Source organism: Equus quagga, chromosome 1, assembly GCF_021613505.1.
Source record: "Equus quagga isolate Etosha38 chromosome 1, UCLA_HA_Equagga_1.0, whole genome shotgun sequence".
Classification (NCBI taxonomy): domain Eukaryota; kingdom Metazoa; phylum Chordata; class Mammalia; order Perissodactyla; family Equidae; genus Equus; species Equus quagga.
The window spans coordinates 164,935,608-164,960,548 of record NC_060267.1 but is presented as its reverse complement, the minus strand read 5'-3'; the positions used below and the strand labels follow the sequence as shown (position 1 = coordinate 164,960,548).

The window sequence follows — 24,941 nt, the reverse complement described above, 5'->3', positions numbered from 1 at the left end:
TTAAGATACCTGATAATCTTTCTGAAGCACATCTCTGAGGTCTGTCACTCCCCTAACACTCCTTCTACTCCCCAACAAAATTGGGCCACAGACAGGTTCACACTTCCCATCCACCCAGTGAGGCCCAACCACTCACCATTCCTTCAGCACTCCTCACTCTTGTATGTGCCATTCCCTCTGCCAGCAACACATACCCTTCTCCCTCCTCTCCACCTAGGAAACTCCTACTCATCCTTCAAAACTCATCTCAAATACCCCATCTTCTGTGAATTCTTTTTCCACTACAGCATGTTGGACTCATTTGTTGAATAATCATATCTTCTTTCTTATGACACCTCATAAGCCAAAAAAAAGGAGTTCTTGTCATCCCACAGCCTCTTCTTTGGAATGAACAGTCCTATTCTTCTAGGACTTATAGGTTCCCTGCCTTCTGAATGCCCACTGATAAATTTCTCAACACCTGATAGAGAACTCATTCAAAGATCGTCCTGCACTGCCCAATAGCAGTTGAGCACATGAGAGTTTACAGAACAAAAGCTTCTAGAGGACAGGGACTGTAGTTTATACTTTATCACCTGCAATGCCCAGCACAGAGATGAACACATGGGCCCATCCAAAGCCACTCTCCTAGGCACAGTCGTTACATTCTCCATCCCTGGCTCCCACATACCATCTTGCTAAGGAAGGTCATGAACACGCTCTGCTGACATAGGAAGACTAACAGTCTGTAGTTCAGGAGCCACCCACCACTCCCAAAACAATAATCCCCAACTCCTTCAAATCACATTCAGACCATGAGGAAACTAATCTAAGGTTATGAGGACAACCAATATCAGAGAGACATCCATAAGCACATCATAGGGAGGCTCATTCTCCGAGCTCAGAGAAAAGGGGCAGCCAGAGCAGACCAGAGTATCCACCTGTGCTCACCACCTGCCCGCTCGGCTGGATGTGCCACATGCCAAACTTCCATGAGCTAATCCTGGGCTCGCTCATCTCCATCTGGAGACTGCTTTCTAACATGATTAAAATAAATGGGCTCAAAGTCATTAAGATTCCTCATGCCTCTGAGACAAGAAATACTCAGAAGAAATGATAGAAGGGAGTCTCTGTTGATGGCCCCTTCCCTGCCAGGCTGGGATCCACAAAAGAAGCTTCTCCATCGGAGAGCTTCCTTACGTCGGTCAGGACTGGTCTCCCAGCAGCCAGCGCCTCGCACAACTGCTGGGCTTCACTCCCAAGAGGCTGCCATTAGCAGAGGCAGAGGACACACCCATTCTAGACCAAGTGACGCCCATTAACACCAACTCACTTGGCAACTTGGAGTGAATGGTTGGGAAGAGGGTTCTAAAAGCTTTGTCTGCTTGGCCTGTAAGCCTTCGAGAGACCCACAAAGGGGTGTGAAGGGGGACCAGCGGGGAGAGGGAACCATAGGACATCTCACCCCAGGGCCAACCAACACATGTTAGATGACGAGAGACACTGGTCAGTCCCCCAGTCCCAGGACCCTCGGAGACGGTGCTACAGCAAAAGAGGGCCAGTACCCCCAGGCTGTCCTTCCTGCACAGAGCGGGGAGTTCGAAGAGCCCTTTACAGTAGCATCACCCGGTGACCCATGGAGCCTCCTAAGAGCAGGGACTGTCTTACTGATTCTTACCCTAAACCAGCCTAGCGGCCAGTACACTGCAGATGTTTAAGAAAGATCTGTTTAATTAAGGTACCAGGCTAGGGGTCGAAGGACGAGCCAGAAGCAACCCCCTGATGGTCAATCATTTTAATGCACCTTCTGATTTTTTTCTTGCGGGACTCACACAATCAGATTACCGTCTCTCTGGGCGAGTTTATCTTCGGAAATGCCCATTTACGTGATGTGAAAACTCACCTGAATGATGACCTAACTGCAATAATGACTAAACCTTGTGGTGCGAGTGCCACTCTCGCAAGATCTAAATAATTGCCCCTTCCACTCTACCTCACCTGCTCCAAGCTGGATGATATCTAACCCGGGTCCCAGTGAGTCTTCAGGAAGTTCATCCTGGGCAAAATTTTACCCTCTCTGGATTCATAGGACCAAGATTCTCCACTTGTTTCAGCAGTTTGCCATGTGATACAACAGTGTACGTGGAAAACACTTTGAAAACTGCCTAACATATGTACATACTGACGACACGGCGGTTGAATTATTTTCCTCTTCACTCGGTCTTCTTGACAAGACTGCAAGCTCCTTGAATGCAGGGCCATCTTGCACATCTGTGAATCCCCAACACCAGGAGGGTGAAGAATCTGCACTTGGAAACAGGCGCTGGTCCAAGCCCTCGATGAGCCAGGGACCTTGGCTGCCCGCTCGCCACCCTCTCCAGGTTTCAGACTTCCCTGGGTCATCGGCACTATTTGTTGCCTGGGACACTTAAGCACAGCCAAAGGAGCAAGAAATCAGACACTGAAATGCCAAACCCTCTCCAACACATCCTGTGCCTCTGGGTCAGCATGACTTGGCTTAATTTTAACTACCTCCTGCAAGATCAACTCCAAAAGAATTCAAGGTCAGGGGGACACGGAAGAAAATAAGGGCTTAATATAAACCAGAGTTATCGCAGCATACCTCCCTGCTGAGCTCAGGAGGTGAAAAGGCTGAGGGATGTGTTGCAATGCAAGTGCCAAGATGTCAACAGGGCTGTGGCCAGCAGACCCTGGCCAGAGCAGGCAGTCAGGGAGAGCAACGGGGCACGAGAGCACACACATCCAGGGGCCCTTCTGCCCACTGGGGTGGTGCCGCTTCCAGCCCCCTAGGATCTGTGAAATAGACAGGATAGCCTGGAGACTGGGCCAGGGCAGCAGCTGGGCGCCCCGCCCAGGGGAGGGGAAGGCAAGGTTAGCAGCAGCTGGCGAGGTGGGGGCTTTCCATGTGAGCCAGGGCTCCTGGGAGACCCCCTCCTTCCCACCTGAGATAGCCAAGCAAAGCAGGTCTGAGGGACTCGGGGGCCTCTCCCAGCTCTAAGGGGTCAGGAACAAATTGCAGACCATGGAACTAAGAAAAACAAAGGATAAGATACCCACGTGTAATATCCAAACATCCCAGGGCCGAGACGATTAGGCCTTAGGCTTCTGCGTAACACTCAGTTCCAAGCATTGCTCTCTCACCACCCGTTCATTCCACCCTCACTATGCACCACGCATCGTGAAGATGTGCAAAGGGTTAGGTGCAATCTCTGTCCTCAATGAGCTCAGCTGCCAGGGCGGGGTTCTCAGCCCTTGGTGTAGAGGTTAGGAACACAGACTTCAGACTTGGGCTGCCTGGATCAAATCCTAGCCAGGCCTCTCATTAGCTGTGTGACCCTGGGCACTTTATTTTACTGCTCTGTGCCTCAGTTTCATCGTCTGCAAAATGCAGATAACAGAAGCTACCCTCGTGGGGTTGCTTTGAGGAACAAGTGAGTTGAGATACACAAAGTACTTAGAATTGCTACACAGTATAGAGTGTCAGCTGTTACACAAGCAAATTTATGTGGCATTAGCTTGTGGCTATTAACCCACAGGACACGGATGACCTTTAAGGGGAGCTAATGAATACCTTGAAATTGTGTTTACAATTTCTGCTCCCACGTGCGTATATGAGCGTTTTCAGAGGATGACATCCATAACTTTCAAATTCTCAGAGAAGCAAAGCTGAACGACAGCTTCGCGAGGGAGGGGGCTGCAGAGGAGTCTGTCGAAGTTACACTGACCTGTGCCTTCATTTTAATCCGGCCAAGGGTAGCAGCTAAGCAGGCCTACCCAAGAGAACTTTCTGCAGTGATGAAAATGTTTTCTGTCTGCCCTGTCCCAAAATAGTAGCCATTAGCCACAGGGGGCTGTTGAGCATTTGAAATGTGGCTAGTGAGATTGAACTTATAGTTTTATTCAATTTTATTAATTTATGTTTAAGTAGCCACATGTGGCTAATGGCTCCAGTTTTGAACATCAGAGAGCTAGTCAGTCTGAAAACATCACAGGCAAAGAGAACAGAATATATGACAATGGAAAACATTCCACAATGTACTCAGAAGCTGGGAGGGAAACGGCACGATGTACCCGGCAATTGTGAGCAGTGGCGGGGGCGGAGGGAGGGTGCGCACTGGAACACAGCACAGAGAACGGCAGATGCCCGAGGAAGAGAGGGGCTGCGCCAGGCTGTGAGAAGCCTTGTGTGCTGTGCCCAGATTTGGGCTTGACACTAGAGACAGAAGAAGTGCTGTCTTAGCCAGGGTCCTCCAGAGAAACAGAACCAACAGGACGTGTATAGATACAGCAAGATTTATTTTAAGGCACCAGCTCAAATAATCATCAAGGTTGGCAAGTCCAAAATCTGCAGGGTGGGCCAGGAGGGTGGAGACCCAGAGAAGAGCTCATGCTGCCGTTCCAGTCCAAAGGCCCTCTTGCTACAGAATTCCCTCTTGCTCAGGAGAGGTCAGTCTTTTGTTCTATTCAGGCCTTCAACTGCCTGGATGAGGCCCACCCATATTATGGAGGGCAATTGGCTTTAGTCAAAGTCTGCAATTTAAATGTTAATCTCATCCAATAAACACTCTCACAGAAATATTCAAAATAATGTTTGACCACATACCTGGGGCACCTGGCCCAGCCAAGCCGACATATAAAATTAACCATCACATGCACTAAAGTTTCTGAGCAAAATGGACTTTGGCAAGATTCTGTGAGGAGGCAGCAGAGACAGATGGAGAAGGGGAGCTAGGAGGCAGGAATACCAATTGAAAAGCTATTTCAGTAGTGCAGGAAAGACAGGTGGGCTTGCACCAAAGAAGCGGCAATGGGAAATGCGTTGTTTAATTAGTATTTGTTAAAAGCAAGTATGAACGGACTCTGTGACTTGACAAACACACACACACACACACACACACACACTTACACCTTTATGAGAAGCTAGCATTTCCTCACAGGACTCCAAGACAATGGAAGGGAAAGGAAGTTTCCCACACACCATGGAGGGAGGGAAGCAATGAGGCAGAGAGATCCGGGGTTTACTTGTTTCCCTACTCAAAGGGGTCCTCTGGCTGCTCTGTGGGTCCTATGCGCCCACCTCTAGCTCTTTCCAACCCAGAGCCTTTCTAAAGGACAGAGAAACCACATACAGACATGGCTGAGTCAGTTAGCTGCCTCCCTATATCCCTTCTCCCCTTCATCCTTAGAAACAACCCTGCTGGCTAAGAAACCCCAAGCCAAGCCTCCTTTGCAGCTACCATGACTATGTGACTAGATTCTGGGAATGAAACAGAAGCAGAACATTGTCTAGAACTGCCAAGCAGACTCTTTAAAACAGAAGGCACATAGGTCTCTTACCCTTCTGCTGTTCCTCCTTCTGTCCTGAAATCAGATGTGATGGCTGGAGCTCCCAGAGTCACCTTGGACCATGAGGTGACTTGGAGGATGGGACTCACATACCAGGATGGCGCAGTGATAAGACACTGGGTCTCAGGTGGCCATAGAGTCACGGCACCCATCCTAGACTGCCTAATTCAGCTCTTCTTTTAGGTGACAGAAGGTATCCCTTTGAGCCACTATTTTTGAGTCCTCTGTTACTTGCAACCAAATGCATTTCCCAGCTGATATGAGATGAGGCCATTATTCTGTGAACAAGGCAATGTGAATGCCAGAATTTCAGGCTGTAAAACTTCAGCTGTATATTTTCTTACGGTCTTGGGTGTTGGAATGGGGCCAGACAGAAAAGGAACTGACATAAATTAATACAGTGCCTTACACCTCCTGACTTCCTGCAAGCAAGTGCTCTTGAACGAGCCCACCACAGACGCCTCAACCACGGTGGCTGAGAGCCCAGGTCAGTGCAAAAACAGCCCTCTCTGTCTTCTTGGTATGAAGAGAAGCTCTGCTCAGTTGGCCTGAGCCTGAGATCAAGAGACTTAAATTCAAAGAACAAGAGACCCTTAGAAGATTGATAGACCATGATTTCCAGAAATAAACAAGGTCCAACACCTTCTCTGCATCACAGTGCTCTGCCCAAGGGCTGGGGGATGCACCCGAGGCTGGTACTGGATGGATGAACAAATGGCATCTTTTTTTACATCTATTTATGCCTCTTCTTCAAGGTGAAACACACACAGCGAGGCTTCCTCCACACAGCTGCTGTCACTGAGGTACTCTGGCCTGTAAGAGAACATGAGCTCTCTTGTGTTAGGAAAGTTTTCAATAGAAAAATGAATAAACAAGCAAATGAACAAATGGTCAAACTGATCAAGGCACTCAAGAATGGGGAAGGGGAGAAGGCTAGAAGGAGGCAGACGCCAGGCAGTGGGCTAGAAAAGTCGGGGGGAAAGGATGGCTGAGAAACCCACATTCTGGAAGATTCTTCAGAAGAGACCCAGTTGATGTGGCCTCCCATTGTGCCCTTCAGAACTCTGCAGCTGACTGGCCCTCAGCATTCAAGTTAATAATGGTTAGAAGGGAAAAGAAAAAAATCCTAGACTCAGCCACTTATCTTAGAAACCCCGCTTCTTCCTAGAAACACCAGGCTTAGGAGTCGCGAGAACAGGAGTGTGAGCATGTTGAGTACTTTTCAGTTGTACTGAGCACTCCCACATATGCATTCACTTGTACCTGCCCACGGCTACAGGTTGAGGAACGGCCAAGCGGGGACCAGAATCCCTCCACCGCTCCACATGCTGTGAATTCAGGCACCCAGACAAGGGGCAGCTGACTCCAAAACTACTCTCTGCACCTGGTTGACTCGACTCCACAGCTTCCCTCCTTTGAAGGGCTGCCAGATTTAGCAAATAAAAATATAGGACTCCCGGTTAAATTTGAATTTCAGGGAAACAAAAAATAATTTTAGTTAAGTATGTCCTAAATATTGCATGGGACAGAATTATACTATGAAAAAAAATTATGTGAAATTTAGATTTAACTAGGTGTCCTATATTCTATCTGCCAACCCTACTTCGGCTTAAAGCCCACGAGGACGTTCTCCCACGCAGAAATGAAACAATCTATGGCCTGGACTCCTAAGCATTTCCCTCTTGGTGTAAGGGGTGTGGTTCCTCCACACACATCAAGAAGCTCCTATCGTTGAGTGGAATCAGCAGCCCCATTGGGCCAGCAGCAGAGTCTCCCAAGCTAGGGGAACGTTTTTAAAGCAGAACTACTAACCGTAAATCTCTGAGGCGTATAAGTCATCTACTTCTCAGTGTGAATAAGGCCATCAGATTCTTAGGGGCAGATTGTGAGAGAAGGGAAAAGGGAAAATATCAAGTCACACTGGGAGGAGCAGGGAACACGGAGTAGAAGAGAAAAGAAGGAAAGCAGGCTGGGCAGGGGGTATCTCCAAGGCGAGGAAAGGGAACAGAAAGGTAAGCCAAAGGTGTTCAAGAGAAACATCACCATCTGGCGGGGGACCAAGCCTTGTTGCCTGGCAACATAAAAAGGCCCACCCGGTAGCAAAAATACATCCTCTACTCTGATTTTCTTCAACTGAGAAGTCAGTCAGGGTGGCACTCCTTCCAGGGAACGCTGGTGGTTCACAGAGGGGGAAGGAGGGGGCGATCCATGCCAATGCAACAACTTTATTGAAAACGGAAGGAAGGGGGAAAAAAAATAAACATCCAAGGAGCCTCATGGTTTCAGAGACAGAACTCCACATCCTGCTTCCCCTCTAACTGCTAGACTGTGGTGACAAACCACATCTGTTAGCTTCAGGCAGCACATTGCCCACCAAGCAGCACTTACCGGGAATCGGCCATGCCTCAGAGAAAGGCAAAGGGACGAGAAAGAGGGAACTGTCCCTGACAAGGCTCCCAAATGACAGGGTAACGGTGGGTGGGCCCTCCAGCTTCCTACTGCCTAGCTGAGACCCTGCTGGCAACCAGTCCCCCACCCCTGGCTTCCTGACACCTGCCAGGCAGGAAAGGGTCAGCTGCAAGTGGCCCATTGCATCACTGGAGGAAAACCTCAAGCTCAGCCACGCTCCCTGCTCCAGCCCCAGCAGAGCATGCCTGCAGCAGAGCCAGCCAAGCAGAGGCAGCTCCCAGAGCAGGGTGGGCCCCTCTGATGAAAACCTCGAGACCGACTCTATGTCAGGAGCCTTCAACCTGGGTCAGAAGCTGCCACTCATCCTCCCCATTGACCCCATCTTGACTCAAGACTCTAGGCTTCCAAAATGCAGCTGCTTCTCCCCCAGAATCTCCAAGCAAGACTGCAAGGCAGGAAGCGGTCTTGCAGGCGACGGAGAGTTAACAGTCCATCCTCCTTTCTTGCTGTAAATCACCAGGAACCCTGCTTTGGGACAGGTGCCCCGTCACTCAGCTGCTTGCCCTTACCATGGGCTGCAGGGATGACGCAGTTCCCAGGGACCAGCCTGTGACCACCCAGTGGGAATACGATCAGGGCCACAGGGATGGACGTCACTGACCCAGACCTCCTCACCCAAGGCCCACGGTGACAGCTGCCACCCAGAGAGGCAAGTGGCTCAGCGGAAACGAATGTGACGGGGAAGGAGGGAGGCATGACGAAGTTGCACTGAAGTCCCAGGAAGACAAGGACAGAGCGCCATGAGGGGAGGAAGTTTCAAAGGGCCCCAAATTACTTGGAACAAGAGTCTCACAGTCACCCCAGGGCAGAAAGTGCTGGGAAACAACTCTGCAGATGAGCTCAAAATCCTCCTCAGCCCTACAAGGCAATTATTTCTCTCCCCTGTTCCCCTAAGATGTGCCAGCATGTAGCCCAGGCTTTCCAACAGTCACGAAATGCTCCCGAAGTGCCAAGCACCAGGCAGCAGCCAGGCAGGCGTAGGTTCAAATCTTCGCTCCTCTCTCCCCAGGTCTGTGATCCGGGCATGATACCTTACCTCCCCGAGCCTCAGTTATCAGCCCTCTGTATGAGGACAATACCACCACCCCCTTGCAACCTTGCTGTGAGGACCAGACAGGAAAATGCACATAAGGGACCTATACTACAGGCCTGGGTGCCTAGGAGATCCTCGATAAACGAGGACTGTGTGGAGCCCCCTGTGTACCTCAACTTCTCTAAGCCTTAGTTTCTTCCTCTGCAAAATCTGAAAAAAAAACAAAACTAGGGGCCAGCTCCGTGGCCAAGTGGTTAAGTTCGTGCGCTCTGCTGCGGCAGCCCAGGGTTCAGATCCTGGGCGCGGACATGGCACCGCTCGTCAGGCCATGTTGAGGTGGCGTCCCACATCCCACAACTAGAAGGACCAGCAACTAAGATATACAGCTATGTACCGGGGACGGGGGTGGGCGGGGGGGGGGGGGGGGTGGTTGGGAAATAAAGCAGAGAAAAAAAAAAAGAAGGATTGGCAACAGTTGTTAGCCCAGGTGCCAATCTTTAAAACAAACAAAAAAACAAAACTACCTGCCTCCTGCATGTGCAGCACTCAGAAAAGTGCCTGGTGTACAAAGTGTGTTAACGTTACTCTTCTCTTCCTGCTCCTCTCCATCCTTAATGTGACTCAGTTCTCTCCCCACACACTCTCTTCCAATCAACTGTCACCTCCGTGTCCTTGACTCCCAACTCCCCTCCTCCAACTTGCCCTGCCTCCCCACCCGTGGCATTCCCACCCAGGCACCTGGTCACAACTTTGACATTCAGAAGTGTGAACTCCCCAATCTTCTCCCAAAGCTAGATCCCCACTCTCTTCCAACTTCTATTGGCTGTTCAGGTTTTTCAGGTCAAACCTTGGCGTTCCCTATGGATCATTCTTGACAGCTGGTTAAGCACTAAGTCTGTTACAGTTTCCCTCCAATTCTCTCAGATGAGGCCACAACACCAGAGAGGTTTATGTAAAGGCTTAAGTAATGGTCTTTGGATTCCAAGACTAGTTTCCTCATCTGTAACATGCGGACAACAGGGAAAGATAAATGACATCCCCCACGCAGGGCAGTACACACGGTGCCTGACACATACATCTCAAAAGATGGTGCTATTAATGGAAGGACACAACATTTGGCATCAATTCCTCATCAACTTCTCAAACAACATGAGCCTCAAACACAAGAGCCCACCATGACTGCTTTGCAGCTTCTCAACCCAGTCTGGAGGCCAGGCTGAGGCCATCAGGAACTCCCCTGACTGGGCCCACCATTTCCTTCCCTATCTGGCCCTTCAGTTCCCCTAAGGTTCCCTTTCCACAGCCTTGAGCCGTTGTACCTATCCCAGCTTATGTCCATGCTGACTTCTCCCTCAGATCTCGATTCTTCTGTCCTTTTCACCTAGACTCTCTCTTGTGCTTTGGGGCTCAGGTGTGCTTTTCCCCCCCCGAGCTTTACACACACATAGACACACACACAGTGACCTCACTCCACTGGCTTCTTCCACACACAGTCTACACCTCTGCCATGTGGTTCAGCTCTCTAGCAATGAGCCTCCCCTTTGGGCTCTCTATCTGGTGAGTACAGTTGATCTTCATTATTTACCGATTCCACATTCACGAATTTGCCTACTCGCTAAAATTTATTTGTAACCCCGAAATTAATATTTACAGTGTTTTCAGGGTCATTCATGGACCCACAAAGAGCAGCAAAAAATCTGAATTACTCAACGTGTGTGTTCCCAGCTGAGGTCTAACAAAGCAACACTCTGCCTTCTTGTTTCAGCTCTTACATTGTAAACAACTGTCCATCTCGCAGTCTATTTAGTGTCACGTTTTTCACAGTTTTGTGCTTTTTGTTGGTGAGTCAGCTGTTTAAATTGGCCCCCAAGCCTAGTGCTGAAGTGCTGTGTAGTGTTCCTAATCCCGAGAAGGCTGCGATGTGCCTTACAGAGAAAACACGTGTTTTTGATAAGCTTCGTCCAGGCATGAGTCAGGGTGCTGTTGCCCATGAGTTCTACGTTAATGAATCAACAAGATGGTACATCCAGAAAAAGGAAGAAGAAACTTGCAGATTCTGACAAGAAGCCACCCCAGTAAGTGAAACGTCGTCTATGGTGATGCTGTGAGGTCATGGCCAGTGAAGGAAGCACAGTGGGCAACATAGTGTGAGGCTGAAAGCCAAAGAAATGTACAGTCACATCACCCAGGGTCAGGAAAACGCTCAACTCTTCTTGGCTACTGTTTTATTATAAAGAAACACTGTATATAGTTATTTGTAAGAAACATCTATGAAATAAGGCGTCTTTAAAGAGAACTACATAAAACAAGGTAACATCTGGATTGGTTGGTGAAAACGCGAGCTGAGACTCTCATGAAGCGGACCTTCGGCTCCCCCGGGGAGCGATGCCTGGGGAGAACACCTCGCTAATTCAGGGTCGGCAGTGAGTTCAGAGAATGGAGCTATCGCGAATAAGGACAATGGACTGTAATTATCTAGGCCTTAAAACCACCTTGCTGTGTGTCTTGTGGGGCTCCCGGGGGAAACAGACCACAGCTAGTGCTCCACAATGGCCAGCGCAGACAAAGGGGAGATGCCGAGGAATGCTCCGAGAGACACTTATTTGCCAATCCACCAGCCCATTGTAATCCCCCAGAGCCTCACTCCATTTCTCAGAGGAGAAAAAACACACACTTTAATCCAGATCAGGAACAAAGATTCTACTTTTGCCTCAAATGCTCCACCCCACAGACTTCTATAAGACTGCTAAGAGGGCCCACAGACTTCTATAAGACTGCTAAGAGGGGATGCCAGCTCTAGAGTCAGGGTCTTTGTTCTGTCCTTGACAAGTGGCTAAAACAACGCTTGGCAATTGGTAGGAAGTCAGTAAATACTTGTTGAATGAAAGAAAATAATAAATTAGAAGAAAAAAAATCCCTGATCAAATAAAGAGAATAATAACCCATTCTTGACATATCCTTGAGTTTGTGCCCCATCTTTGCAGAACGTGGGCCTCTCATTCTCCACTTACAGAGGGTCCTCTGCAGACAAAATCAATGCCTAGAATTTCCCAACAAAGGACGACTACAACACACTGTTCTTCAATGATTAAAAATCCAGGAGATTATTGGACGCACCTGATCTGTTTAATTTCACTGGAAACATGATTCCCCATCCATTCAAGCCCTCACCACATGACCCGTTTGGACTTAGAGTGCTTTTGATCAGTCAAAAGGTGAGTCAGCCACTCCCTCCTCATCATTTTGATCTGCTGGCACATTTTATCCTCAAGAAGCAAATCAGTATACACTCAACCTGCCTGGGGTCACCCTTCTGTCTTCACCATCTCTATATCTTCCCCACTTCCTCCCAACCAGCAGAGGTCTGTTTCTTCAACCCATAGGTTTTCGGTGTAGTGGTGTTGTGCTTTTTTTTAAGGGGAGCAGATTCACCATGGAGACACAATGTTTGATAGAAAATACATCTGGAATAATAACAACCCACAGTCTTTTTCTTTGATCCAAATGTTTTACATGCACTAATTTAATACTATGGTAAGTTGCAAAAATGGCTGTAATACTTTGCAGGTGGGGTTTATTTTTTCCCACCTCTTGAATTTGGACTGGCCGTGTGACTTGCTGTACCCAACAGGACATTAACAAATGTGACACAAGCAGAGGCTTGAAAAGGGCTTGCCCTTTTTGTTCCTGGAATCCCAACACCATGTGAAGAAGCCCACACTAGCCTGACAACATGTGGTCCAGTCACCTCTGACGCCTCAGCTGACAACCAGCTGACTGCTCGACAGGTGAAGCCATCCTCATCTGCCAGCCCCCCAGGAGACCCACCAACTGACTGTATACGTTAAGCTCAGCCAAGACTGAGATCAGAAAAAACGACCCAGTAAAATCATGAGCTAAAGAAGTGCTTTAAGCCACTAAGTTTGGAATGGTTTGTTTCGCAGCAAAAGCTAACTGACACACAACTCCATTTCACAGATAAAGAAATTGAGGCACCAAGATTAAGTAAGCTGGAAAGGTCCCACAGCTGCTAAGTGGTGAGCTGAGATTCAAATCCATGCAATCTGGCTCAGAGGTAAAGCTTTGCCAGTTATCCAAAAGCTAACTCACTCTACAAATTTCAAGTGTTTCCCCACTCACCTGCCTCCCCAAAGGGGATTAAGTGTAGGACGTGAACTTATGGCCCCAGAGACACAACAGGCAACTTTCAGCACTGAAAAACCTTCATTATTGTGCATTTATGCTGCCTTTCAGGTTTTCTAACCATTTAAAAATAACAAGAGTTGCCCAAATGTCCATCGATGGATGAATGAATAAACAAAATGTGGTCTACACACACAATGGAATATTATTCAGCCTTAAAAAGGACTGAAATTCTATCACACACAACAACATGGATGAACCTTGAAGACATTACATTAAGTAACATAAGCCAGTCACAAAGGACAAACACTGCACGATTCCACTTATATGGGGTACTTAGAGTAGTCAAATTCAGAGAGGCAGAAAGGACAGGAGTCGCCCATGATCCATGGAGGACACGTCCAAGACCCCCAGAGGATGCCTGAAACTGAGCATAGTACAGAACCTCAGATATACTGTTTTTTCCGACACGTACTCACCTATGATAAAGTTTAATTTATACATTAGGCAGAGTAAGAGATTAACAATAATAACTAATAATAAAATAGAACAATTATGACAATATACCGTAAGGAAAGTTACGTGAATGTGGTCTCGCTCTCGAAATATCTTATTGTACCACACTCACTCTTCTTCTTGTGAGGCTATGAGATGATCCAACGCCTATGTGGAGCCATTATTAAGTATAATAAGGGTGACTTGGACACAAGCACCGCGATCCCTCGACAGTCAATCTGATAACCAAGACGGCTACGAAGTGACTAACGGGCGGGTAGCGTATACAGTGTGCATACGCTGGACAAAGAGATGAATCACTACCCAGGAAAGACAGCGTAGGATTTCATCACACTACTCAAACCGGGGCAGAATTTAAAACTTATGAATTGTTTATTTCTGGCGTTTTCCATTTAATTTTTTTGGACCAGGGTTGATCATGGGTAACTGAAACCTCAGAAAGTAAAACTACAGATAAGGGGAGACTATGGTAGAATGGTGGTGGCCAAGGGCTGGGGCAAGTAAGCAAGGGGAGTTACTGTTTCATAAGGACAGAGCTTCAGTTTGGGAAAATGAAGACGTTCTGAAGGTGACAGTGGTGGGGGTTGCACAACAATACGAATGTGTGTAATGCTACTGAATTGTACACATTAAAATGAGGCCAGCCCGGTGGCATAGTGGTTAGGTTCACACGCTCCACCTTGGGGGCCCAGGGTTTATGGGTTCTGATCCCAGGCACATACCTACACACCATTTATCAATTCACGCTGTGGTGGCGTCCCACATACAAAGTAGAAGAAGATTGGCACAGGTGTTAGCTCAGTGAGAATCTTCCTCAGGCAAAAAAAAGAGGAAGATTGGCAATGGATGTTAGCTCAGGGCCACTCTTCCCCACCAAAAAAATTTTTTTGTAAATGGTTAAAGGGGTAAGTCTTATGTTATATGTAGTTTACCACAATTTTTTAAAAAGGAAAAAAATAACAAGGACTGGGACTGGCCGTGATAAAATGACAGGCACAGGGCTACTGCTGGACCGGTCAGAACCCAGGGAGCAGAGTAAGCAAGAAACACTCTGCCATTCACGTTCACTGAGTCACATGGCTCCGCCCCTCAGCAGAGCATCCCCACCACACACTGGAGGCCAGATGGGTGGGCAGAGATGTCAAAGCCGCCTTAAAAACAAGCTCTGGCTCAAGGACAAGAACCCTGAAATAAACCAAAGCCAGTTGCCTGCCCCAGTCCCAGCCTAGGAAACCTGCCATGCTCCACCTCCTCCTGGCAGGGCTTGCACTGGGTTTTCAAGATCACAGAACTGGGTCTGACTCATGGGTGGCAAAATGAGTTGACATCAGGAATAATAAAGCTAATGCAAATTTTCGATGGGCAGATGCAATTTCTACTGGCTCGACAATTACAAACCTTTGTAAACGCTTTACGGAAAACTAAGCTGTAGGAGAGGGTGTTCCACTGAGCCTGGATGCATGGGCATGCGTATTCCAGATGTTCATTATAAAACCAACACTGAAGTATCATCTCTTACTTAAAAAAAAATAGGAGACATATATCAAATATTTACGGAAGGTATAGGGACTTATTTTCTTCTTTTTATTTTCTACAACAAAAAAATTTAATGAAGCCAAAATGTAAGCTTATGCAAGGATTCCACTGTAGAACACATTATCTCATTTCACCCTAAGGACGACCTCACGAGAGAGCCACAGCTGGAACCATGACAGATTTTTCGTCTGTTCTTCATCGTATAAAAATGAGTTACCCAAAACAAGTCGCCTTATAAGCAAAGATAATTTAAAAGAGTTTTCGTGGGGCTGGCCCCATGGCCGAGTGGTTAGGTTCGCGCACTCCGCTGCAGGCGGCCCAGTGTTTCGTTGGTTCCAATCCTGGGCGCGGACATGGCACTGCTCGTCAGACCACGCTGAGGCGGCGTCCCACATGCCACAACTAGAAGGACCCACAACTAAGAATATACAACTATGTACCAGGGGGCTTTGGGGAGAAAAAGGAAAAAAATAAAAATAAAATCTTTAAAAGAGTTTTCGTGATTCAGCTTCTTCCTCATAAATGGGGAAAAGCATGTATATTTTTTCATCTATCCGTCTGGATTGAGATTGCTCACTTTTGCTAATTTCTGTCATAACCTTAACATTATATGATCTGGTTTTGGTGACTGGATTATATAACAACTCACAATGTGGAAAAAAAAAAAACAGTCGCTGAAGGAGATGAGGAAAGTTTTTACGGGATTTATTTGTCCCTATTACTCGATCACCAAAGAGTAATGGGACCATAATTTGGTGATAAAATACAGTCATTTGTGAGAAAATTATGGCTTTTAAGGCACTGCAGTTTAATACATCAGTGTTTCACGGACGAGACAGGCTAAGGCTCTGCGAACGCAGCATCTCTCAGAGACCACCCCCGCTATACACAGTCAGAGAGGTTTGCAAATATAAAAAGGAAGGGGGTGGGGACAAGACCAGAGCAAGAAAACAGGAAGCCCCACTTGGCAGCGGCTGGAGTGGGCCCCACCCCCTTCACCAACAGGAAGGTCAGGGGACGCCGGTGGACAGACTCAGCCACCTGGCCCAAGCCCAGTGGACCCACCATCCACGGAGATGAAATGTGACATCCGGGCCCAGCCTCAGCCTTTGAGCATCCTTCCAGTTCCTCGGCCATAGACCAACAAGGCCCCTTGGGGTTGAAGGGTCACTCGGAACCTTCTCCACCCTCCTTCTTCCCGCCCCACCTGCAGGAAGGCAAGAGTTGAAGGGGAGGGTTTGCAGGAATAAAGCGGGCAGGATTCCCTCAACATTCATCTTGGGCTCTGCCAGCTGAGAGTGAGTCAGTCACCCCCAGGGTCTAGGTACTATCTGATTAGAACTGGTGACTCAGCGGCTTGCCCACAGGACTCAGTAATTGCCCCGACCATTGTCCTTGCTGGCTAAGAGAAGGGATGAGAGGAAAGAGTGACGCCACTATCCACTGCTGCCCAGCAGTGGGACCCTCCCACCCCAGCTCTCTCCTCTTCTCCCATCACAGAGGATTGGGGTACGGAAAAGAAGGAAGAGATGTGAAATCTACTTAGATGTGTCACCGCCAACTGGGGACGCACCCACCAAATTAGATTTGAATCAACCCAACCCAGACAAAGCTGGATTTGCCAGTCGTGTTCCTGTCCCTCTGCTGACCTAGCCACCAGGAAGGAGAGCAGTTGTGAGTAAAGGGGTGATGGAGAGGAAAAGGGACCAGGAAGAACACCTCGTCCACAGGTGGCCTGTCAACTTCATCATTCTCTCATTTTTTCATTTATTTGTTTGCTCAGTGTTTGAACACCTTCTGTATGCTGGCCTTGCAGACATGGCAATGAACCAACAGACAAAGTTCCCTGTCCTGTGGAGCTTCATGACTGTAAATAAGTAAACAATGAGAAGTCAGACAGTGAGGGGTGCTAGGGAAAAAAAGCAAATCAAGGAACAAGGGCTGGGGGTGGTGGAGACGGCAGGCTGGGAGTTATATTTACATGTTGATCAAGTGACAATCGAGTAGACACCTGAAGGAGATGACGGCGTAGACCATGCAAATTCCGGGGTGAAGACAACGACAAACAGAACGAGTTCTGAGACTCGAGGTGGAAGCACTCTGACATCAGCACAACCAAAGGACCATCAGCTGATGGACCAGCCTCCAGAGGCCCCTGAACACAAAGGCCCTTTGAGGCAGCTCTGCCCTGAACCTGAGCTCAGGGAACCGGGTAGGCAGGCCACGGCCGCAACTCCAGGGGTGCTTTAACAGACCACTCTCACATCATCCAGAGGCACGGGCACATGGACGTCTGTTAATAGATGTTCATGGGCTCAAAAGAATTAGAGGACGATAAACTGAAGTGTTGAAAAGATTTCACGACCTCCTCGGTATTGATCCAATGTTTACATTAAATTAACAAATGTCTCCTCCAACCTAACCCAAACCCTTCACACTGCAATTTTAGGTCAAGAATACTACTGCCCTGGACTACAGTGGGTGGGACACATCCCCAACTTGGGTGGCACCTTAAAGGATGGTGGCACACAGGCACTTTGAAGGGAGGATGCCTCGGGGTTCTGGAGCTTCTGGGAACTGGTAAGGACCTTTTAGAGAAGGGTTTCATCTTCCTGGAAAGCTAGAGGCCTGGGTGGGGCCCAGAGGGAGGTGGAATGGGAGGGAGCTGCTCAGGGCTTGTTGCAGACCAACGAGTAATCGGGACTTTTATGTTGCACAGCCCAGTTCCCCAGGTCAGGGAAGGAGGGGGGTCCAGGCAGCCATTCTGTCCAGGAATAAAGGCAATCTATCTGGCAGGTTCCAACCAGAAAGGGCAGCTCAGAGTTCAGCACGCAAAACCCAAATACACAGTCGGAACCTCGGCAGCACCGCCAAGCATCCAGGGGCTCCCTGATGAGAAACCGGAGGGGTGCGCAGAGGCAGGGCCACCAGCAGGAATGCTCAAGTCCCAGCCCCCAGCCCTCAAAGGGCCTGATCTTAACATGTTCCTGGATTTCTGGGGCTTAATTTCCAAGGGTTCCACCTCCCATCACCTCCCTTACAGTGCCCAACCTCACGCTGCGCACACACAGCAGGTGCTCAAACACCTGTCACTCACTAAACAGCTTCTTACAAGTGGAGACTCCTGGAGGCGGCATCTTTCATCACGTACAACAGGGACAGGAACGACAATCTGGACCAGCTGCTGAAGCCTGCTTTGGGGGGCAATTCACGCTGAAGAGACACTGAGCGGGAACTCCCGGGCCTGGGCCTGGCACATAGCTGGCACTGGTAAGTGCTGGGGCTCCTTTCCTTCCCCATTCACAGGACCCCGGCTATCAGAGGCGGGGATGTGACCCAAGCCACACACTGCATCACATCGGTGGTGGTCAAAGGAAGACAAATGCTGAATCCAGAACCAACTTCGACGCAGTCCCAGCAACTGCATGACCACAGCCCCCTCTCGCCACCCCTTTGCTCGTCTTCCTTCCTCACTTGCTTATCTGAGCTCTCAGGACAAAGAACCAACGTTTCAGGAGAAGCAAATAGCTAATTACTCCCAAACCAGCGAGAAGAACGCAAGGGAGTAAGCCCCCTGCTGCCCGACAGCCAGTCACATTCGGAGGGCAGAGGAACAAGCCTGACATTCTGGACGCATCCTCTCATCCTCGCAAGCTGGCCCCGCTGCCAACTCCAGGGCAAGGCGGCACCCACTCGCAGGGTCACCAAATGCGAGCACCCACACTCTACTAACGGTATCAAGAGCTGGAATGAAGGCCGATTGTTGGGGGAAGGAAAATAAGAGGCCAACTTCAAATGCAGCTCTTTACAAAGTCACGGCTGGTGCACATCACATAGGACTTGCACTTCTACCCTTCAGGGGAGACACGGAAGTCAGGAGGTGCACCCAAAACTCCGGCGGGGTGATGGGGTGGTGGGCAGAGACAGGGGAGGAGGTCTGCGGGGCTCTCTTACCTGCCTCGCCACCTTCCGCGCCTCCCAGTAGGGCTTCGAGTCTTCCACGGCTTTGCCAATTTTCTTCACCAGTTCGTCCAGTTTCACTGTTGCTTCAACCAGAACAGAGCGGAACTTCTGACGAGCGTCCTGCAGCCAGGGGAAATCAAGGAAACAGAGTTCAGGCTTAAGAAGGCATCTGTGAGGCTCTGCCGTACCCAATCACAAACACCAAGCAGGGCCTCCACACAACCTACAAGCCCCTAATTTCAGACCTTCACAAGACAGTGTCCACAGCAGCACCGTCACAAAGAACCTTCTGTGATGCTGGCAGTGTTCCTTTATCTGCTCTGTCAGTACGGTAGCCAGGAGCCACACACGGCTACTGAGCACTTGAAATTGGCTTGTGAGACTGAGGAAATGAGTTTTAATTTATTTTAATTAAATATAAATTAAAAAGTAAATGTGGCTAACAGCTACTATATTGGACAGTGCAGGTTAGATTGAAAAGCTCTGTCCAGGTCCTAAAAGGAAGATGTCCAGTCTAGCCACCCTGGGCAGCTTCAGTCCATAATGATGGCATCATTTCCTACACTCCCATGAAGGCCTCAACCATGTGATGCGGTCAATATTAAACAGAGTGCAAATTTCCCACGTGCCAGACCCTGTGCTGGGCCTCGGGCTTTATCCCTGCCTTCAGGGTACTTCCAAGTCTGACGGGTAAAGCAGGCATTTACAGCCCATTCCGGAAAAGTCAGTGCCAGGATGGCAATGGTCCAGGTGCCACGGAACCCAGCGGCAGAGAAACTCACCAGGCCAGCTAAGACAGGAGTTTACTGGGAGACTCATGGAAAACTTCCAGATAGAGAACAGCTACACAGAAGCCTGAAGCACGAAGGCACTTGAGGGAGGGAGAGGAAATGCTGAGGTCCCAAGCAGGCAGCAGAGGCACGCTCAGCCAGAAGGGAGAGGGAGTGGCAAGGAATCAAAGGAAGCTGGAAGTCTGGAATGTGGAGAATGGCAAGAGATCTAAGGGTGGCCGCCCATCCTCGACATAGCCACTAGCGACTTGGGCCTCCATAAGAATTTGGAAGAGTGGAGCTGACAGGTGGGCCACGCCAGACTTAACCACAGGGTGAAAATCAAGAAACCAGACCCATGGATGTCACAAAGAGGGAAAAAAAATTAAAAGAAGAAATTCACTCCTAGGTGTAGGAGGACATAGTGGAGGGTCGGATCAGGACCTCACAGACCTCACATCCCCTCAACTCCTCTTCCCTTTGGCATTTGCCTGAGGCCACCACACCTCTGGGGGTGTGTGGGTGCATTTGAGAGAGGGGAAATGGACATTCAGAGGCGGAACAACACATGATCACCAGCTGTGGGGGCTGCCCCAAGACCCAACAGCCCACCTGCTGGTAAAACACGTGGGTTCCATTGGCTGTAAACGGCCTGCCTCACCAGTAACTATCTGAAAACTATTTCTAAACATCAAATTGTAGGGGCCTCTTGGGCCAACGGAATGGCTCATGGGGATGAAGGAGGCTCTGATCACTTCTAATTTCATTCCCCTGTCATACTGTGCCATGGGCTTGCTAGATGGGTTTGAAATGACGCCAGCACTGCAGCATACGAGGAGACAGCCTTTGCCTTGTATGAGAGTTTCTCAGCTCCTGAGCCCCGGCCTACTTCTGACACAGCCTTGGTCCCTCCCCCCAGCCCTGCATCATCATCACCATCATCACCACCACCATCATCATCTTCTTAATTTTCTCTCCTTCTCTCCTATCTGGCCAGGCCTGCAGCAACCTGCTACAGCTTCTAAAGACAGAGAACAAGACTAGGCTTTTTCTCCAGAGGAAATGCCACAGATGCAAGAGGGCAGCCCAGGGACTAGCAAAGCCCCACTGAGCTGCTGTTGGACTTGACGTCCAATACATGGGAGGCAGCATATTGCCTAAAGCCTGGGATTTTTATCAGAGAGATGGATCCAGTCCTGTTGACCTCTGTGAGACTCTAATCAGAATACTTCTTTAAGAATCATTGTTATTATCTATAAAATAGTTACTTTCCATCTCATAGGGAGGGCTGTTGGAAGAATCAAGGAGAATGCAAATGTAAAACAGCTGATAGTTCCTGGGCATACAGTAGATGCTCAATAAATGCACACAATGTTCCCCCTCAGGAGAAAAAGATCCATGAATGATCCTATTCAGAAACACCAAAGGGGTCTCTCTGAGGCAGGAGTAGCTGAGGTGATGGACATAATAACCTGTTACACTGTGTGGGTGGCTGCTTTGCAAATGTACTCGCACGCATGACCGAATCCTTGCAGCCACCACCCTGGTGGAGGCAGCACCAGGGCCCCACGTCCAGACCACACATGGGAAAACAGGGCCAAATCAGTCAGTGGGTGACCCAGGGCAGGTCACATCAGCACCTTGGGCCTCCTCTGGACAACGAGAACTGGGTCCCAAACCAGTGGCCTATGGGCCATTTGGCTGAGTCCCTTTGCCTGCATGCTGCGTACTAAATGTCAGGAAAATCCAGATTTTTTTTTTTAAATGTGGGGATTCTCAAATTTCTCATTAAAAAAACATCAGATGATCTGGCAACACTGAGCCCCCGTCCCTACCTGGCAACCATTGGCTAGAAGTGGAGTAGAAGATGCCCCCCTAGACACAGATGACCATTTCCAGTCCTCACTGCCCCTGCGCCTGACTCCCCACCTGGCCCCCCGACGGCTTCACTCAGTAGGTTCCCTGCCCAGCCCCTGAAGACGTTCGATTTGCCAAGAGCTCTTCCAGGCACTGGAGAATACAACCCACCCCCTCTGCCTTTGTGAGAAAGAAGGATGCAGAGCACAGAGGGGCAAGTTACTAAGTGGCAGACACTATCACAAATGCTTTCATTCCATCAATCTTGCAATTGCTAACAACCTGATCAGGTAGGTGCCATTGTTGTTGTTCACATTTTACAAAGAGAATATAGAGAGAATGAGGCACAGAGAGTGCAGGTAACTCACCCAAGGTCACTGACCTGGGAAACGGCAGAGCCAAGATTTAAACTCAAGCGCTAAATAAGTACAACACAATAAGATACGTACAAAGACCTCAGTATACACACTGTGCAACAGACACACACCTGGGCAGGCCACCCAAAGCAAGTGTCATCCAGGCCTTGAAGAAAGGGGGTCTGCACCAGACAGAGAAGGGGGCATTCCAGACTGAAAAACTAGCATGAGCAAAGAGTGGCAGGTGGAAGGGCTGGTGGGGGCTGGAGCAAGGAAGGGCATGTGCGCCATATTAGGGCATTTCAACTTTATCCCATGCACAATCGGGAGACATGATGGATTTTTTTTTTTCCTCATATATAAGTTTCAATTTACTTCCCACGCACCCTTTGTCAGAAATAACTGAAGAACGCATTCTACCACAAAAAGGAAAAGTAATCATAGTTTGCTAGATAGCTCCACTGTGAACAGCACTTACACAGCTGTAATAGCGTAAATAGCAAATACTGACTCCAATATAATTCTGTCCGGAGGAAGGGTTGGGAAAAGTGGGTGTGTGGTGGGGACAGAGGGAGGAAAGAGACTAAAATTTCATCTTATCTAGTGGAATGTGGCAGATAACTAAAATCGAAAAATCAAGTAACCACACAAAGCCTACTATTTAAAGTCATAAAAGTAAATACCTAAATAGTCAGCTATGTTAAACTGATTAAACGGCCCCTAAGGGAGAAAAAATGGGGGTGGGGGAGGATGAGATGCTATAGGGGTTTTTTTTTCTTTTTTCTTTTTCCTTTTTTAATGGTAGTAAAATACTATGGTGGATTTTTAAGCAGAGACATGACCTGATCAGATCTGGGTTTTCCCAGAGTGAGCTGGGCCCTGCAGGAGATTCTGGCGGATAGATTCAGGGCCCACTAGCCTGGTTAAGTGTGCGACCATCAAAGGGTACTGAACCCAAGAGACTCGATTTGCCATCAGTGTTTCCCTCTACAAATGAGGCTGTGTTGCCCGGGATGATGATGCACAACTGGCTGACATCCAACCACCAACAAGCCTATTCATCCAAGATGTGTTAAAAGCTAAACACAAAGCCGGCCTTCTCCCAGATAAGATAAAGCGGACCCAGTTCTTCTACTATTCCACAAGATCAGAGCTACTTGAGCAACAATCTCCACAAACATTGGGGTGTGGGAGCCCACAAACCAAAATCTTTCCTGCCAGCCCAGTGTAACAGCCCTGATTGTCATGGGTCTCACCCTGGTCCCAGAAGTGGTCATGTGACCCAAGCCTGGCAATCAGATGTGGATACACCTAGCCTTGGTGACTGTTGAGGAAGGGCATGTGACTCATCAGACCTCATTCTAGGACTTTTCTGAAACTGTTAGAAAGAGGACTTTTTTCCACTGAGATGGCCGAGAGGATGAAATGAAAGCCTGGAGCAGATAGCAGCCATCTTGGCACAAAGAGGGGAGGACCTGACAGAGAGGGAGGGAGGGAAGGAGGAAGAAAGGGAGAGAAGAGAGAGGGAGGGGGGAGGAAGGCCAAGTGACACTTTGAACTTCTGGGCCTACCGATGCTTCACAGTCTAACCCTATATTCCACCTCCTTGGAGCCACAATAGCATACCCACCCTCCCCCAAACAGTCACCATTGCTTTTTGTGTTACGTTAGTTGGAACTGAATTTCTGTCACTTGCAATTGAATTAAGCCTTAAGAAAAAAGTGCCTTATGGCAGTCATATTAATTCCATACATTCCATATCATGGCAAAGCACTGGAATTAAATATGGTCAACTGCCGAAGGACTTCTATCCTTGACAAGGAAGCCATGTTTATAAAGAACAGAGTCCGTGGAACCTAATTCAACCTAACCTTTATAAAGCATTTCTTTAAATCTATCTTAATGCCAGTTTGCCACATCCTAAAGCCAGCTTGTCTCACTGAACTTCTGCTTTCTGCCTTATTTCCTAGTTCGAGGAGAGACCCCACCATGGTTCTTCATCTCCTACAACTACAGGCAAATGTGTCTCCCAAGATCAGAGGGGGCGTTGCTTCCAGAATGTCCAGAGAGGAGAGAGAGCTGACTGTTCTCCCCGCGGTCAACGACCCTTGGAGGGACGCACTCAGAAGTACAAACTCCTCTCAGGGGAATGAGCAGACCTGTCTGTCACCAGCCAAGAAAAACAAGCCATTTCCCAGCCAGGGCTGTTTACCAGGTAACTTTCTAGATCAGCATTTGAAGGAGTTCTAAAAAGGGCTCTCTCTCCTTGGATGGGGCCTCAGATCTTCAAATCTGAAAACTGTGTCACATCCATTAGGTGACTCAGACTGCTGGCAATTTATTCAAGCAAAGAACTGCTGAGGGTGGCAGAGTCTCCCTGTTTGAATGTCAGTGTGTCAAAAATACAGCCCTGTATCAAGTAAGAACTCTAGCTAAACCAAACCAGCCAGCACCGGCGAGCCTGGGAAACAGCTTGTAGGCTGAGAATGGTGGCCTTCCCCCTCCACAGAGGTGTCCCCAGAACCGAGGAAGATTAAGATGGGACATCAGTTTTTAAAAATCACTGCCCTACAAATTAAAGAAGATACCATATTTCAAAAGATCCTTAGTAATGCCATTTATAAACACCCGCTCTCTGTAGAAAGATTTCACAGGCGTTATCTGAGCTTCACAATGACCCTGCGAGGCGGGTTCAGCAAGAATCACCGTCCTCTGGCTACACATAAGAGAACTCGGCCCAGGGGTGAAGGGCTGCTTGGCCTGAGGAGAGGAAGCGAGTGTCAGACTTCAGACAAAAGCACAGACCTTTAGTCCAATGTGCGTTTCGCTTTACCAGAGGTTCTCAAAGTGTGGTCCCAGGGACCATGGGGGGAGGGAGGCGGAGGGGCGCCTGTGACTTTTCCTGGGAGCCTGCAAGGTCAAAACCATTTTTGTAATCAAGTTTGACTTATC

At 48.7% G+C, this 24,941-nt stretch overlaps 1 protein-coding gene across 1 annotated transcript in view; it reads right to left on the bottom strand.

The window, feature by feature from the left end:
* The window catches only part of SH3BP5 (SH3 domain binding protein 5), a 70,348-nt gene that overhangs the window by 25,668 nt on the left and 19,739 nt on the right, over positions 1-24,941 (bottom strand). Inside the window, exon 3 of the mRNA XM_046652815.1 lies at positions 18,998-19,126. Within this exon, the coding sequence (XP_046508771.1) occupies positions 18,998-19,126 (129 nt within the window). The remainder of the gene's footprint in view (positions 1-18,997; positions 19,127-24,941) is intronic.